This window comes from Antennarius striatus, chromosome 4 (assembly GCF_040054535.1).
Source record: "Antennarius striatus isolate MH-2024 chromosome 4, ASM4005453v1, whole genome shotgun sequence".
Taxonomy (NCBI): domain Eukaryota; kingdom Metazoa; phylum Chordata; class Actinopteri; order Lophiiformes; family Antennariidae; genus Antennarius; species Antennarius striatus.
The window spans coordinates 5,219,982-5,235,165 of NC_090779.1; the positions used below are offsets into that span (position 1 = coordinate 5,219,982).

Consider the following 15,184-nt stretch of genomic DNA (forward strand, 5'->3'; position numbering starts at 1 on the left):
TAACATCACTCATCTATTCCACATACAGGGGCTCCTTCTTTTCCTTTCAGTTTTTCCCTTCAGGGGTTGCCACAGTGAATCAGTTGCCTCCATCTAACCCTGTCTTCTGCATCCTCTTTTCTCACACCAACTACCTTCATGTCCTCTTTCACTACATCCATAAAGCTCCTCTTTGGTCTTCCTCTAGGCCTCCTGCCTGGCAGTTCAAAACTCAGAATCCTTCTACCAATATTCACTATCCAAACCCTCTCAGTCTGTCCTCTGACTTTGTCTCCAAAACCTCTGATGTACTCATTCCTGATCCTATCCTTCCTGGTCACTCCCAAAGAGAACCTCAGCATCTTCATCTCTGCTACCTCCAGCTGTTTGTCTCTCTGTCTTGCCAACCTGTATAGATCAGTCTCTCCCTCTGTACCAGGGCTTTGAACCAAAATTTTTTGCCAATCGGTTCGTTCCGAACAAACACGGAATTATAACGTTTCCGGTTTTGTGTTCCACCCATAAACTGACAATCCTGGACCGGTTAGAACAAAAACATAAAGTTCCCGAACCGGTTAATAACATTCCTTGTAAATATAAATATGTAGGTGCCGTATTTTGCGCACCATTAAACGTGCTTAAAAGTCTTAAAATTTCTCAAAAATCAACGCTGCACCTTTTAACATTAAGCGTCTTATGTGTACACTGAGTTCAGAAATCTGAAAAAAAAAATTAGTGTGACTTTAGTCAGCCCTCCGCCAGATCGGCCCTTGTCCACCGACATAGGACGTATTACGTCACTACGTACGCCGGCATCGATAGACCAATTAGAGAACATGACGCGAGGCTACGTCCAGCACACCTCCGGTAGGTACCGGCATAGGGCATATGATGGTACTGTACCACAGGCATGCTGATAACCACATTTTTTTGGCTAAAGACCCCCGATAATGACGTCAGCGAAGAGACACGCGTAGGACGCAACATGTAAACTCCAGGCTATCAGTTCCGGTTATTCCGGTTCACATAAAGAGACCGGGGGGCTTTTTTCACGCTTAGCCATCTCCCTTGATCGTGACTCCATGCACACCCACACCACCGCCTCTGTCAAAAACCACGTCAAGCGGCTGAATTCGGAGCTTGTCTTCCTCCTGGAGGATTAACGAAAGAATCCCAACCGCTGGACATCGGTGTAAACAGAGCCTTTAAGGTTAAGCTGTGTGCGTCGTGGAGCGATGGATGAGAGAGGTATCAAGAAGAGGCAAGATGATCAGAACTGAAGGGGTTGACCTACCAGGGGGCAGGATAGAAGACATCAAGGACAGCTACAAATACCTTTGAATCCCACAGGCTAATGGCAACCATGAGGAGGCCGCAAGGAAGTCATCCACAGCCAAATACCTCCAGAGAGTAAGGCAAGTCCTGAGAAGTCAACTGAATGGCAGAACAAGGTCCGAGCCATCAACATGTATGCACTGCCTGTCATCAGATACCCCGCTGGGATCATAAGCTCGCCAAAGGCGGAGATAAAAGCCACAGATATCAAGACGAGAAAGCTCCTCACCATGCATGGAGGGTTTCACCCCAAGTCCAGCATCCTGAGGCTGTACACTAGGTGGAAAGAGGGAGGCCGAGGACTAGTGAGCATCAGGGCCACTATCCAGGATGAGACATCAAAAATCCAAGAGTATATCAGGAAGATGGCCCCAAAAGATGACTGACAGACAGCACAGAGGCACTGATCATGGCAGCACAAGAACAGGCCCTAAGAACAAGAGCAATAGAGGCCAAAATCTACCACAGCAGATCTGACCCAAGGTGCAGGCTATGTAAAGAAGCTCCAGAGTCGGTCCAGCATGTGGTAGCAGGGTGTAAGATGCTCGCTAGCTCAGCATACATGGAAAGGCACAACCAAGTAGCTGTCATAGTGTACAGGAACATCTGTACCCAGTATGGACTAGAAGCACCCAAATCCCAATGGGACATACCACCGAAGGTGGTTGAGAACGACAAGGCTAAGATCCTGTGGGACTTCAGCTTCCAGACTGACAAACAGCTGCTGGCTAACAATCCAGGCAAAGTGGTGATGGACAAAGAGCAGAAGAGAGCAGTGGTGATAGATGTGGAGATTCCAGCTGACGCCAACATCAGGAAGAAGGAACACAAAAACATTGAGAAGTATCAAGGGTTGAAAGAACAGCTGGAACAGATGTGGAAGGTCAAGGTTAATGTGGTCCCCGTGGTAATAGGAGTACTTGGGGCAGTGACCCCCAAACTGGAAGGCTCCAGCAGATTCCTGGAACATCTGAAGCCTCAGTCCAGAAGAGCGCAGTCCTAGGAACAGCTAAGATACTGCGCAGAACCCTCAGACTCCCAGGCCTCTGGTAGAGGACCCGAGCTTGAGGATGACACACAGATACCACCCCACAAGGGTGAGAGGGACACTTCCTTATATACAGTATACTGTGTATATATATATATATATATATATATATATATATGTATATATATGCATATATATGTATATATATGCATATATATGTATATATATGTATGTATATATATGTATATATATGCAATCCTAATAGGGTGACATTGATGGTAGAGCATCTGAGACCTCTCCCACCGCAAGCTCACATGCTGGTCCTGAACTGGTCACCAAGCCCAGGTCTGGAGGAAAACCTCAAGAAATGAAGGCACCTCAGCGATTAGGAAGTCTAAATCTGAGTTTCATTTAAAGTGAATCAAAGATGAATCAGGTGTGACCTGATTTTGAAACTGAGAGGTACTTCATGGGTACTGAGTCACAAAGTACGACCAGTTCTCATATAACTGCTTTATTTGTCTTTAGTGACACATAATTAATAATGATATTAACCATCTATGTGAAGAGACTGACCACATTAATTAATTTTCAATCATTATCAACATAATGTTGGAAACAAATTTCAATATTCAGCACTTTATTCCTATTCATCACAGTAATTGTTAAATTTTCAGATAATCACTTATGTCACTCCCTTTCATAGGAAGTGTCCCATTTTCACGAGCCACTGACAAACCCCCTTATAAATCATGAACTATGTTGTATCAAGTTTCAAAAAAGAAAAATCTAATAACATTTTTAAATAAATCTTGTAGCATTTTGAGCTAATGACCAACTCTGGGATTTTTAACAAAATTATAACCATTACATATCATGAACACTTCAATATTTTAACTTTTCTATTGGACTGTCAGTGGACAATTATGACGGTCTCATCCTTAAGATGAATGAATAAATGAATTAAAATTTGCAGAAATCTATTGATCAGCAAAAAACTGGCATCTTTGATATTTAAAGGTTAACTTTTAATATGGTGATTGATACTAGCATTTGATTTCTGACATGTGAAGATCACACTCCTATCCATGCAGCAGTCAGCTTTCGGAAGTGACCTCTACCTATCTGCACAATGCAGCTGCATTTATGTGGTAATCATTAGACAGAGGTATATCTAGTTTATTACAAAAGTTTCATTTTGACATTTTCAAAGAAAACAATCATGATATTAAACAGAAAAAACTAACATTTTAAAAGCTCTAATCAGTAAATTATTACAATATTTATTTGATGGTGAAAACAACTAAGCAATACTCAACTACAAAATTACAAAAAGTGAGTATTTATACATCCATTATCAACTTTTCCATTGCTTTCAAATTTCACATGCACCGCACACTTAATTTAATTTCACAGACAAATGGTCATTATTCTGTGAAATGGCCATTGCTACTGTGAAGTGCTGACTATGCCCTGACCACTGTCCGTTTCTTTAAACTGGATGCTGAGGTCATTGCTGTAAATCGGCCATCTTCCTCTTGCGGTAGTTGAGAACCAAATTGGAGGCGGTTAGTTGTGACGCCTGACCTTTCTCCCAGCTCTGGAAGCCATTGAGGCCGCTCTGCCCTGACCTGAACAGAGCTTTCTCCAGACAGTCCAGACGCTCCACCAGCACAGACGTGTCCTCATTGTATGCATTCTGAGAAGAGTCCATGGTCCGTCTGAACCGACCAATGAATGTCTAGATAAAGGACAACATCAAAATTGTTACCAAATACAGAAGAGGAAGAAGACTGTCCATACCACTGCCAGAGTAACTTAACATATTTTACACATAAAATATGAACATATGAATATTTCCTCTTTTTTATCAGGCAAAAGTTATTTGTCAGTTTGAGCAGTATCTGGGACACAGTTTAAAGGGTCTCTATAGAAACAGATTCATGCATCATTTACACAATTGCCAGAAAAAAACAAGATGCTTACAGTCAGGAAACCTTCAGAACAAGTTCAGTTTGCAGAGTAACACTGCATCAACATGTGAGCTGAGAAACACAGGGTGCTAGACAGGATTGTGGATTCTCTTATGGAGTCAATGTGGGTAAAGACAACTAATAATAAAGGATAAAACTTGGATGTGTATACATACATATCTAAGATAAACAGTCCTCTTTCTGTTTATCTGCCAGACAATAAAATTAGATTCATCCTGCCAGTAAGAGCAGCAGCACCATCTACCTGTAGTAGTGTGCTAACACTAAGGGATTTAATGTGACACCAGCAATGTAAACACTGTCAAAGCCTTTTGGTTGAATGCGCAGTATGATAGTAGACATTCAAATTGCAATCAATCGATTAATGAGTATAATTTATCATTTATTTAACTAAAACCTCAAACTGCTTGGTTATTGAAAATTGTTACATACTGTATGTCTCAATCATCACACAATTAAATCCATTTCCATCAGCTGAAAACCCAGAACCCCTCCGAGACTAAAGTCTTGTTTCAAAGAGGTGTATTGGTAAAAGACTTCATTATATTCATCAGCATAAATACATTCAGATTCAGTAATGATTCTATGAATTTTGTAAATGATCTCTGACATTATAACTGCCACCATCAGGAAGGGGCAACATTTCTCCTGAAAAAATGACCTTCATGAAATGATCACTCCCAACCGTACAGGATGCTGTGGCTGCACCTGGCCACAGGTAAGTGTTGTAACATTTTGATTATATTTGCCTATGAGCATGAGTGAACTCAACTTGTATTTGTCTAACTAGTTAGCTCAACTTCAGTCTGTGTATATACTGTTGGAGATGTGCATATGGAACGGTGCTTCTCGGCGTGGGTTGCAGCAGAAATGGCAACTAGTCAGATGTGGTGTCAGACGTTTGTCTCTTGAGGTGAACCCGGTACATCCATGCTACCTTAAGTCACATCCTCTCTGTGACAGGGGCATGCAGCAGGTGTGGACAGACAGAGCTCATTAGCATTTAATGGTGAAGGCCGGAAACAGCCTTTTCTGAGTAGAGATGATTTGAGTAACTTTTAGACAGCTGAAATTCAAGACCATGGATCAGTTTGAGGCAAAATATTTCAAATATAGTGTAGCTACACGTCTGACAGGTGAGTGAAACAATACGGGACCTTTAATTATTGAAAAATACCAGATATTGTCTGGAACATGTCCAGGGGTATACTGTATCTACATACTAAAAATTATTTTTTTATATCTATGACATTAAATCCTTGCACTTTATTAGTAACTCCTCATGCTAAATGAACCCTCCTATCTTAGTATAAGTCAGCACTTCTCAAATAGTGCTAGTGCAGAGCTTCAAACCTCGTTTTGAAAAGCTGTGTCTAAACAACCTCATTGTAACCATTAATCCTGACTTCATTTTGATAAAATATGAAAGAAAAAATCAGCACAAATTGTTTTATTCATTTGTGTTTTGTAAGTTCAAACGTTTCAAATATTGTGCTCCTCAGTTAATGTTGCTGAACTGAATTTGAAATTATTTATTGATTTTATTAAATTTTTGAGTATGAAACGGTGCAATAAGATAGTCAAGAACATTTACAGTTTAAACAAGGCTTTTCTTTAAATTTCAGGCAAATTGTTGCACTAAAGATCTTTTCTGTTATAGACTAAAAAAATAATAAAATTAAAATTAATATTTATAAAAAATTTTCTTTATCAATTGAACTATATTTCTTTTTTGTCTTCTTTAATGTTAATAAGGATACAACGTTATGCAGAGGTGTACTTATAACAATTTTATAGACAATTGATATTAATTATAGCCGCAGCGGAGAGTGGGGGGGGGTGCATATTGTTTTCCTCTTGATAGGGGGGCGTAACAGAAAATAATTGAGAAGCGCTGCTATAATTGAATAACGTTCACCTGCAGCAATGTCTGTCCAATCTCTGTGTTCTCTGGGCTGTCAAAGTGCAGCATCTGGGATCCCAGGCCATAGTAGTAGGGTCCCATCTTATGTAGGTCCACCATCTTGGGATCAGCATTGAACACAGTCCTCCAGACCTCTCTGTACACCTTTGGAAGCTCGACTGACAGCACTCTCCTCTTTTTCTCCTGCAATCCCTTGGAAAGCCACAGAGGCAGCTCCATCTTTGTACCCTGAGATAAAGAGAGCAAACTTCACAATGGAGGAAATGTGAGGACACCTGGTTTTTGACAGCCACACTGCAAGTATTTGAGTTATTCTTCATAAACAATAGTTGCATTTTTTCACAGAAAATATTTTGGTCTTAACAATCCCTTTGTCCAACTCAAGAATCTAATTGGCTATGATAGTGAGACAGTAACACAGCATGAAGTTATCAGAGGCTGCAGAGATCACTGAAAAAGTCATGCTTGTATTAGGGTTAGGGTTAGTATCAGAATTGTATCAGAATTGAAGGGGTCCTATTATGAGAATATTTTTTCAGGTCTCTACAAATACATAGTGGTCTTCCTACCAATTCCTAGAATCCGGAAAACAAATGAGCCCTGTATCAACTGTACAGCTGCAAAGTTGTTCAAGAGTCCAAAAATGGTTCATTTCAGATCAGCGGCCATTGTGACGTCATCCACACACACAAACACACACACATGCGGGTTTTATATTATTTACAGTTGCTTATGAGCGTGACTAAAATCAGTTTGTATTTGGCAACATATTTAACTCCGCTTTGGACCGGGCACACACGCACGTCTATTGTTATAAAGTAACTAGCGGGAATGCATGGAAATTACTCAATAGAAAAATAGTAGAAAAAAATAGAAAAAAATAAAACTTTCTTTTCTTTTCTTCTTCGCTGTCACAAGAAAACATACCGCTGTGTCCGACGAAGACGTAACGGCTCCGTGTGTGTGGGACTGACCAACGCGAAGACTAAGACCGCTTTGGACTTATGGTCCGGCCATCCGAGTAGACGTCGGCTTCATGAGTTCTGCATCGGGGTTCCCCAGATGACAGCGTGAGGTCTGTCACGATTAAAGAATATTAACCACTATGTTTGACAAAGCCAAAACTTCTGGGTAGACGCCGGAAGGTGACAGCGTGAGGTTTTCAAGTGAGCTTATTCAAATATATAGGTAGGGAGGTAGGTAGGGAGATGGATGGATGGATGGATGAATTGATAGACAGAGAGACAGATAGATAGATAGATAGATAGACAGACAGATACTTATTAATCCCGGAGGAAATTGTACATATCCATGATGATGATGATTTAATGGGCTGTATCTCATTCTTGAGTATGAGTTATTTACAGTATTGTTAGCAACGTTTGTCAATTGTTGTTTTTCCATTTGAACGTGAAAATTTTTTTTTTTTCCTATATTGTATGTATCAGGGAGGGTGACTAGAGGGAGTGCAGGAAGGTGGTGATAGACTGTGTGGGATGATGTCAGCAGAATGAACTCCGGCTGAACATCTCCAAAACCAAGGAGATGGTGCTTGATTTCCGGCGGGCACCCCCCTCCCCACAGCCGGTGGTCATCAGGGGCAAGGAGGTGGAGGTTGTGGAGAGTTAGAAGCACATGGGGCTGCAGCTGGACAGCAGACTGGACTGGTCATACAACTTGGACTGTGTGTACAAGAAAGGTCAGAGTAGGATGTATGTCCTGAGGAGGCTGGCCTCCTTCAAACATCAGCTGATCTGCTCAGACTGATCTACCAGTCCTTGTGTCCAGTGTGCTGTCCTACGCCATTGTGTGTTGGGGAGGTGCCGTCAGAAAACGGGACACCAAGCGCCTAGACAGGCGGAGGACTGGTTCTGCGACCGGCCTGGACCTGGACTCCGTGGGGACTGTTCTTGAGAGGAGGACCATGTCCAAGTTTAGATCGATCCTGGGTAACACCACCCACCCCCTGCACACTTTTGCCCAACACAGGAGCTCCTTCAGCGGCAGACTGCTGTCACCGAGCTCCTCCACAGAGACTCAGGACCTCCTTTGTGCCCCCCGACGTCAGGGGACACAACCACTCTTTCAAAAGGAGGGGGGGCAAACAGGGGGTGAGGGCAGGGATACACTGTGGGGATACTTAAGGGGTTCCTTGGTGTTTATTTTTGTCACCTTAAGTCATTTGGGACTGCCGAGTATGTATATAAGTTAAATGATATACCGACCGAAAGTTACGTTATGTACCTGTCATAGACATTTAGCATTAAAGAAATGCATATCGCCACATCTGGTGGTCGTTACCAACCTCTGGGATGTCCTGGGAGTCACTCGACTTCTCAAGGAATCCAAGCCGGGGGAAAGCGCACTCTGTCCGGACAGGAAGTCTCTCATGAGACAGCAAAATATCGTCAAGAGACAGGAAATTCTCCTCCATCCCCACGCCGGGCTGTACGGGTAAATACGACCGGGTGTCCATTCTGCGCCCACTACAAATCAAACGTAGATTTATAGCCGCTTACTTCACTGAAGGACGTAATAAATCTCTCATGTCGTGTTTACCACAGCGCTTCCTCACTGTTTTGGCGCCTAGGATTGCTAACCAATGAGAGCGCTGCTATTGTCTAGACAAGAGCAATCGAATCAAGTTGCGTCGATTGGTGAAAAAAATCCTGTTTGTCGTGTCCTGAAACATTTAAAATAAAGATAAACATTTTTTAACCAAACGATTTCTGAATTCAAATGTGATCTTGTATAAAGTTCAATTGTTATAACTAATATAATCAAAATAAGGTAATTAATTAAAAGCCGAAAGGAAAAGAAGTAGTATTTTTCTATCTATCTATCTATCTATCTATCTATCTATCTATCTATCTATCTATCTATCTATCTATCTATCTATCTATCTATCTATCTATCTATCTATCTATCTATCTATCTATCTATCTATCTATCGTCTTTCAGAGCTATCCATCCATCTATCCATCCATCCTCATCGTCATCGAGGTCAGCTGCAATTCCGTACATGTGCTTTAGATGGCAGCAGGATTCCATCACCAATTCCACTTGCTTCTTGTTACTCAGCAGTTAAAACACTTGAAAATTCAAAAATAATTATGGCAGTGATGATGGGGATTAAAGGAAACAACAACAATGATAGGATGTTTGTCTAATAAGATTTACAAAAGCTTAGAATTTCATTAAATATAGCTGAAAAACAGTTGAAAACTATTTAAATGATTATTGTATGTTGTTTTTATTTTGTGTTTTCTTTGATTTTACATTGTAATCTTGTGTTTTCCCACCTGCAAGGGTGCTATCTCTTCTTCAAATGTACACAAAAGGATAAAAAACTCAGTCATCTTTCGTATTTGACATTTTTAATATTATATATTATTACATGTGTCATTATTATTACTCATCCCACAGGTTGCACATCAAATTCATCAGACATGTTAGTCAGCACGCCTAAAGAGCAGGCAGCCATTTACATCCTCAGAAATGAAATGTCACAAACGGAAACAAGTCAAATTAAATTAAGTCACTGTCAATGAAGGTACTGTGTTTACCTCTGTAGCTGCGTGTCAGCGCTTCAGGGGCCATATTATTGAGTGTAGCAGTAGTCTAAGAGCCTTTTTAAATATTTTCTGGCAAAAGTAATTTGCCAGAGAGATCTTCCCCTTCCCCTAGCTGTTGGCCATGAGCCACAGCGAATGTTCTGTGTCACACAAGAAGGCAGTGAGGTTAACAGTTAGCTTTATAATTTGGTTTGCTAAGATCTTACATTCTTCTCCTATCACTGTTCTGCACCTTCATGTTGGTTTCTATTTATGGTGAAACAACTCTCCCCTCTGTCTCTGACCCCCCCATGTGCCACGGCCTTGAAATAAAAAAATGGACGATCTCAACACTCACCATTTGAAACACTTAATTTGTAGAAGTACTTGGGAGGCTTTGTAAGCACATCATATTCAAGAGGGCTTCAATGTTACACGCTAAGAAAACTGAACATTAAAAGAAAGATCAGTCTCCACTGACAGCAAGAAGCAACTGTTAATGGCAAATCATGGGTGACCTGACATATTATCAACTTAAGTTACAATGGAGAGCTTTTTAGGAAGTATTTTCATACACTTCCATCAAACACAATGCATCATTGACCCTAATTTGGAATCATTTGGAGCATTCACTCTCATGTTAATTTACCTGTGGGTTATCAAAACCAATTTCTGAGAGAATGTAAATGTTAAATCCACTATTAATTACCATCAAGAGGCATAAAATGGGTGTATCAAAGATTTCTCATAAACTTCTGTCTTCCATGGGTGGAAACAGGGCTGGTCCTAAATGTTAAAGTGAAACAAACCTATAATAGAAGTGTAGGGGCCAAATGATGCTCCTACAAGAAGAAAAAACCAACAAACTGAAAGAAGCTAAAAAAAAAAAAGTTCTGCAGAGCTTATGATAGCTGCAGAAAGTGCTCTTGTTATGTTTACTTCATCATGCAACATCTCTATAAATGCATGTATCTATTTTAATCTATTTTTATTAATGATAAGTGTCAGTGCAACATTAGCATCAGGCTTTTAGCTGATGTTTGACTTTAATCACCTGCTAGTTCCTAAGCCATTTGGGTCTGGGCCGTTTGCACATGGTGGGTTCATCAGAGGGTTGGTTTTTTTCATATAAGTACAGCTGCCTGAGAGTTGGCTGATCATTTTTTGTGGACTCCTGTTTAAGAGTGACTTCTTTAATATACTCACACATGTGATTTATTGAATCCTTAATAACAGCTGACAAACTGATATATATCTCCAGTATCGATCAAACACTTTTGACTGCTACTGTCTGCACCTGCATTTGTTGTGATCCCTTGTAATGCAGTGCTACGCTGTGGCCCGTGTTGACTTAACATCTAGATTGTAGGGGAAACTGAAATCCTCAGTACAGCCACGTCGTGTGATGGTTAACAGGCTCCACTAGGAGTTGACTGCATCCATTTGATTTTAATTTTAAACTTCCTGGTATTCACGCCCGTAAAGGTGACTGTAGGAAATAAAACACAGGGACCAGTGTAAGTGGTGTCACCTTCACTGCGCATCATTTTACTTTAGTGCAAAGTTATACCTCAAATCATATGGTGATGAATAAATTAAAAGGTCTAAATATAATGAACAGATATCTTTTGCATAAACACATACAGCCACAGCTCTCAAGGTTACACCCCAAACAGAAGATGACCAATGACCTCTGAAGATTTTGGGAAAACCTCTGATGAGTGATTTGCCAGTGATCATGGTTTTCCAGAGTAATGGGATTTCACCGACATCATCTAGGCATCAAGTTGGGCTTTTACAGATTAACAAATAGTTTGAAACTGACTAGCGTTTATATCATCTGTATAGGTCCAGTCATTCATGAGGGAAGGAAAAAGTGGAATGTTTGAGGGAAAATTCCCCCTTATCACAATTGAATTGAACAATTTGATATACAATGTGCATTCCTGCATCAAAGCTTGCGACTTCATTGTGGATTTTTGGTAGGCAGTCACGTGATGCCGTATGCGCATCCTATTGGCTGACGGCATTCAGAAGTGCGCTCGGTTCCGTGAGTCTCGGACTTATGTGTGACACAAAAGTGCTTTAAAAAGTGGATGAGTGTGGGAAAAGGTAATACAGATGGAAGGTGGTTTAATATCAGTATGGGGTCATAAATGTTTAAATTACTGTAAATAATAAAATAGTTTGTAGCTCTATCGCGGAATTTATTAATCAAGTGTGGTTCATGGAAAGCAGTAACCGCAAAGAGCGAGGGCGCACTGTGTATGTTATACTCTATTTCTGGATCAATATTTGTTCTGTTGATATTTATTCAAACTGACTATAGCGTTATCAGTGATATATCTCCATTAAAGTTGAAGGGCTATGGTTGGTTGGCTTGAGTACAGGGAAGCATGAGGAGAACCATCAACTATGACTACAAAGGTGTATTTTGACTATTAAATCCTACTACGGCTTGAAATTCTGTTCCGTACTCAGAACTCATTCAGTACATTGAAGTTCGCTTTGGAATTCTGGATCAACTTAAGATGAAACAACAAAAACAAACAAAAAAACAAAACATCATTCATATCCCAACAAAAATGCTGTCTGAAGTGATTACAACTCTGATTAGTATTTCTCATTTTGTCTCTATCATGGTGTCAGTTTTTCTTTCCTAGGATGGTGAAGGGATGGCCTTCCCCTTAACATGAGTTGTGGTCATGGCCTTTCTTGGTTGGCTTGTTTTAAGCATGACAGCATGAATGGAGGCAAATAATCCTTTACCATGGTGAAAAGAAATTCTCCTTCTTTGGCCCCATTTTCATTGCAATGAGAGCTAAGGCTTATGGGTGTTGTATTGTTTAGAGCAGTCTGCTTGCCATATCGACACAATAGACACAATTTCTTTCCCTAATGTCCCCAATTTTCAAGATCAGTCATTATAGTAACCACGCAACTTATGCGATACCTACACATACATACCACAGATCAATTGTGAAATGGCATTCTGGGGAATGCAATTGAATGATGTGAGATAACATTTTTGAAAAAGTTGACACATTACATTCAAATACCAAAATAGGTCTAAGTGTGTTAAAAAATTGTGACTGATGTAGGAGTCCGAGATGATTCGAAGGTGTGTTTTTCCTGAGACTTAACACTATGTCCCATTAATGGCAGGTGTATATATTAGCAGATGATGGGAAACCCAGGGCTGATTGACTGTTGTCTCTGGGTCGCAGGATGAAGGTAGACAATTTAGTCCATTCTATTGTTCACAGAAGCATTGTGAAAGTCTTCATACATCACCTCTCTGCATCCTGGAGTGTCAATAAAACCTCACATTATTGAAATAAGATATAAAATTATTAAATATGAACAAATGAATAAAGAATCCCTATTCAGTGGATCCACACTGGGACCACTAAGCCTTTTGGGTCTGGGTTCCTTGTGTCTCCAGTCAAAATCAGCTAGAACTACTCTACCAGAGACACAACGTGGGGAGCTGACAGTAGCTTAGACCAAGAGGTTCCTCTAGTTATCACACACACAAACTCACATGCACAAACAGTCATATGCGCACTCCGATGCTGGACGCTTTCGGCAGAAAGTGACTCATCATGATCAAGTGAAAAATCTTGCAGAAAACCCCCCCCCAAAAAAAACAAAAACAAAAACTGAGAGAGGTCAGGTGGGTAATTTACAGTGTGTCACGTCATCACTTCTCTGTAGCTGTAAACATCAGCAAAGTAAAGGGAGGACTGCCAGTCGCACACACTGGTGACACGGACATCTAAACTGTAAACATTTCAATAAACACTCACCGCTGTCACACTCATCTTACACACTATGTCACTCACACACACACTCACACACAAAACACACACACAATGTACATACACATACAGAGTGAAGCCTGACACTGACGTCCCAAGCGCACGTTACACAGTAGGAGCGTAAACTACATTGCTGCCCCTTCCTCCCAACCTATTACAACTGGGCATGCTCAGATCCCTTCTCCCCACCCCATCCGTCTTTTAGTTCCAGACTCCATCTTGATCACACAAGACGAGCCAGCGTCCCAGTTTTTTACCCTCCGTCCCTCGCTGCCTGCTCAGGTGTGCGCAAACCAGATCCAAGATGGATTTTGAGAACCTCTTGATTTGGTTAATGTAAATCAAATCATTGAGGAGGGACAGAAATTGAGGTTGGAACAATGAGAAAGAAGCATAGCAGGAACCGGTCTGTTAATGTCACCACTAAATAAGTCTGCTTCTCAAAGCAAGCTTCTGCAACTGAACAATCCTCTAGGTGTCACGTTCTTCATTGTCCTTCTTCTTTGTGTGGTGTCCTTCCTCTTCCATCACACCCAATCCCCGCACTGCTTCCTCTCTACTCCCCAGTTAAGGCCATGACAGTGCTGGACACAAAAGACTGACAGGCCTGGATCCAGATACAAGATGGAGTCCAGCTGCTGGAAACCTGAGCATGTCAGGGAGGCAAATGGCCACTTGCGTTGGAGGCAGGTGCTGAGGCAGATGAAGCCCTTTAAGGGACTCTGTTAGCTTGAAGAAATGGGAGGACAAGGAAGGAGGGCAGGGTGGTTATTAGAAGTCTCTTCAGTAGATGAAATGCAGGGTTTGGGAGAGGCTCTCCAAAGTACAGTGGTTTGAGAGTCACTATTTTTTTTTTGGTTCCGTTTACATGGATTAATTAGCTTGGTTAAGATGATGGATTTGGTCAGGATAAATATTGATCGCTTTGATTGTTTCATCAGATTTGGTTGTGTCTGTGTCGAGACATCGCTGGCAGGACAACACTGTCCTGGAGAGAGACAGGCGGAGGAAACAGAATTATTTGTCATTAGTGGCTCACAATGTGTAGAGAAACATTTATTTATAGACGAAAACTGTCATTTTACAAACATTTTGTATATTAGTATAAATGTGTACCCTGGAAAACATTTTTGAACAAATTAATTTCAGATCCATAACATGAATATCATTACAGTAATGTATACATTCATAATAACTTATATCCATAGCAATGGGGTCTTAAATGATGAAAACGGTGAAAATTATATTCTGGTTCTGGACTGACATCTCAAAAATAATACCAGATTGCAATGGGTTTTATTTATTTGCAGCAACTGCAGGATAAATCCTAATGATGACCCTCCAATTTTCCAACAACAACACAATTAGGTCCAAATGTTCACTTATCATGTGAATTATCTAATTGTCTAAATCTGTTTTACCTTATTCAAGTTCAAATATATTGCTACACAAAGAATGTCAGACTCTAAGTGAAGATGGACAGACTGTAGTGACACTTGAATGATAAATTCAAGGATCCCTCAAGACAAATTATGGGGAACAACTGCAAATTAAAACAATAGATTACATAACATTATATATTATATATG

At 40.6% G+C, this 15,184-nt stretch overlaps 2 protein-coding genes across 2 annotated transcripts in view; both read right to left on the reverse strand.

Annotated features, from left to right (window-relative positions):
- Positions 1 to 3,247: 3,247 nt before the first annotated feature.
- Positions 3,248 to 8,784, reverse strand: gins3 (GINS complex subunit 3). Its single transcript, XM_068313823.1, has 3 exons — positions 8,526 to 8,784; positions 6,215 to 6,448; positions 3,248 to 4,043 (listed from the first exon to the last, which is right to left on the reverse strand). Exons 1-3 carry the CDS (start codon positions 8,694 to 8,696, stop codon positions 3,813 to 3,815), a joined length of 636 nt encoding a protein of 211 aa, XP_068169924.1. The 5' UTR covers positions 8,697 to 8,784; the 3' UTR covers positions 3,248 to 3,812.
- An 803-nt stretch (positions 8,785 to 9,587) lies between these two features.
- Positions 9,588 to 15,184, reverse strand: part of znrf1 (zinc and ring finger 1) — a 53,345-nt gene continuing 47,748 nt past the window's right edge. The window contains exon 5 of the mRNA XM_068312003.1: positions 9,588 to 14,583. The gene's annotated coding sequence lies outside the window, so the exon portion shown is untranslated. The remainder of the gene's footprint in view (positions 14,584 to 15,184) is intronic.

Coding starts and splice junctions, on each gene's coding strand:
- gins3 (XM_068313823.1), bottom strand. CDS start 8,696: ATGGACACCCGGTCGTATTTACCCGTACAGCCCGGCGTGGGGATGGAG. Junction 6,449..8,525: donor ACTCCCAGGACATCCCAGAG/GTTGGTAACGAC, acceptor TCTTTATCTCAG/GGTACAAAGATGGAGCTGCC. Junction 4,044..6,214: donor TTGGACAGACATTGCTGCAG/GTGAACGTTATT, acceptor TCCTTTATCTAG/ACATTCATTGGTCGGTTCAG.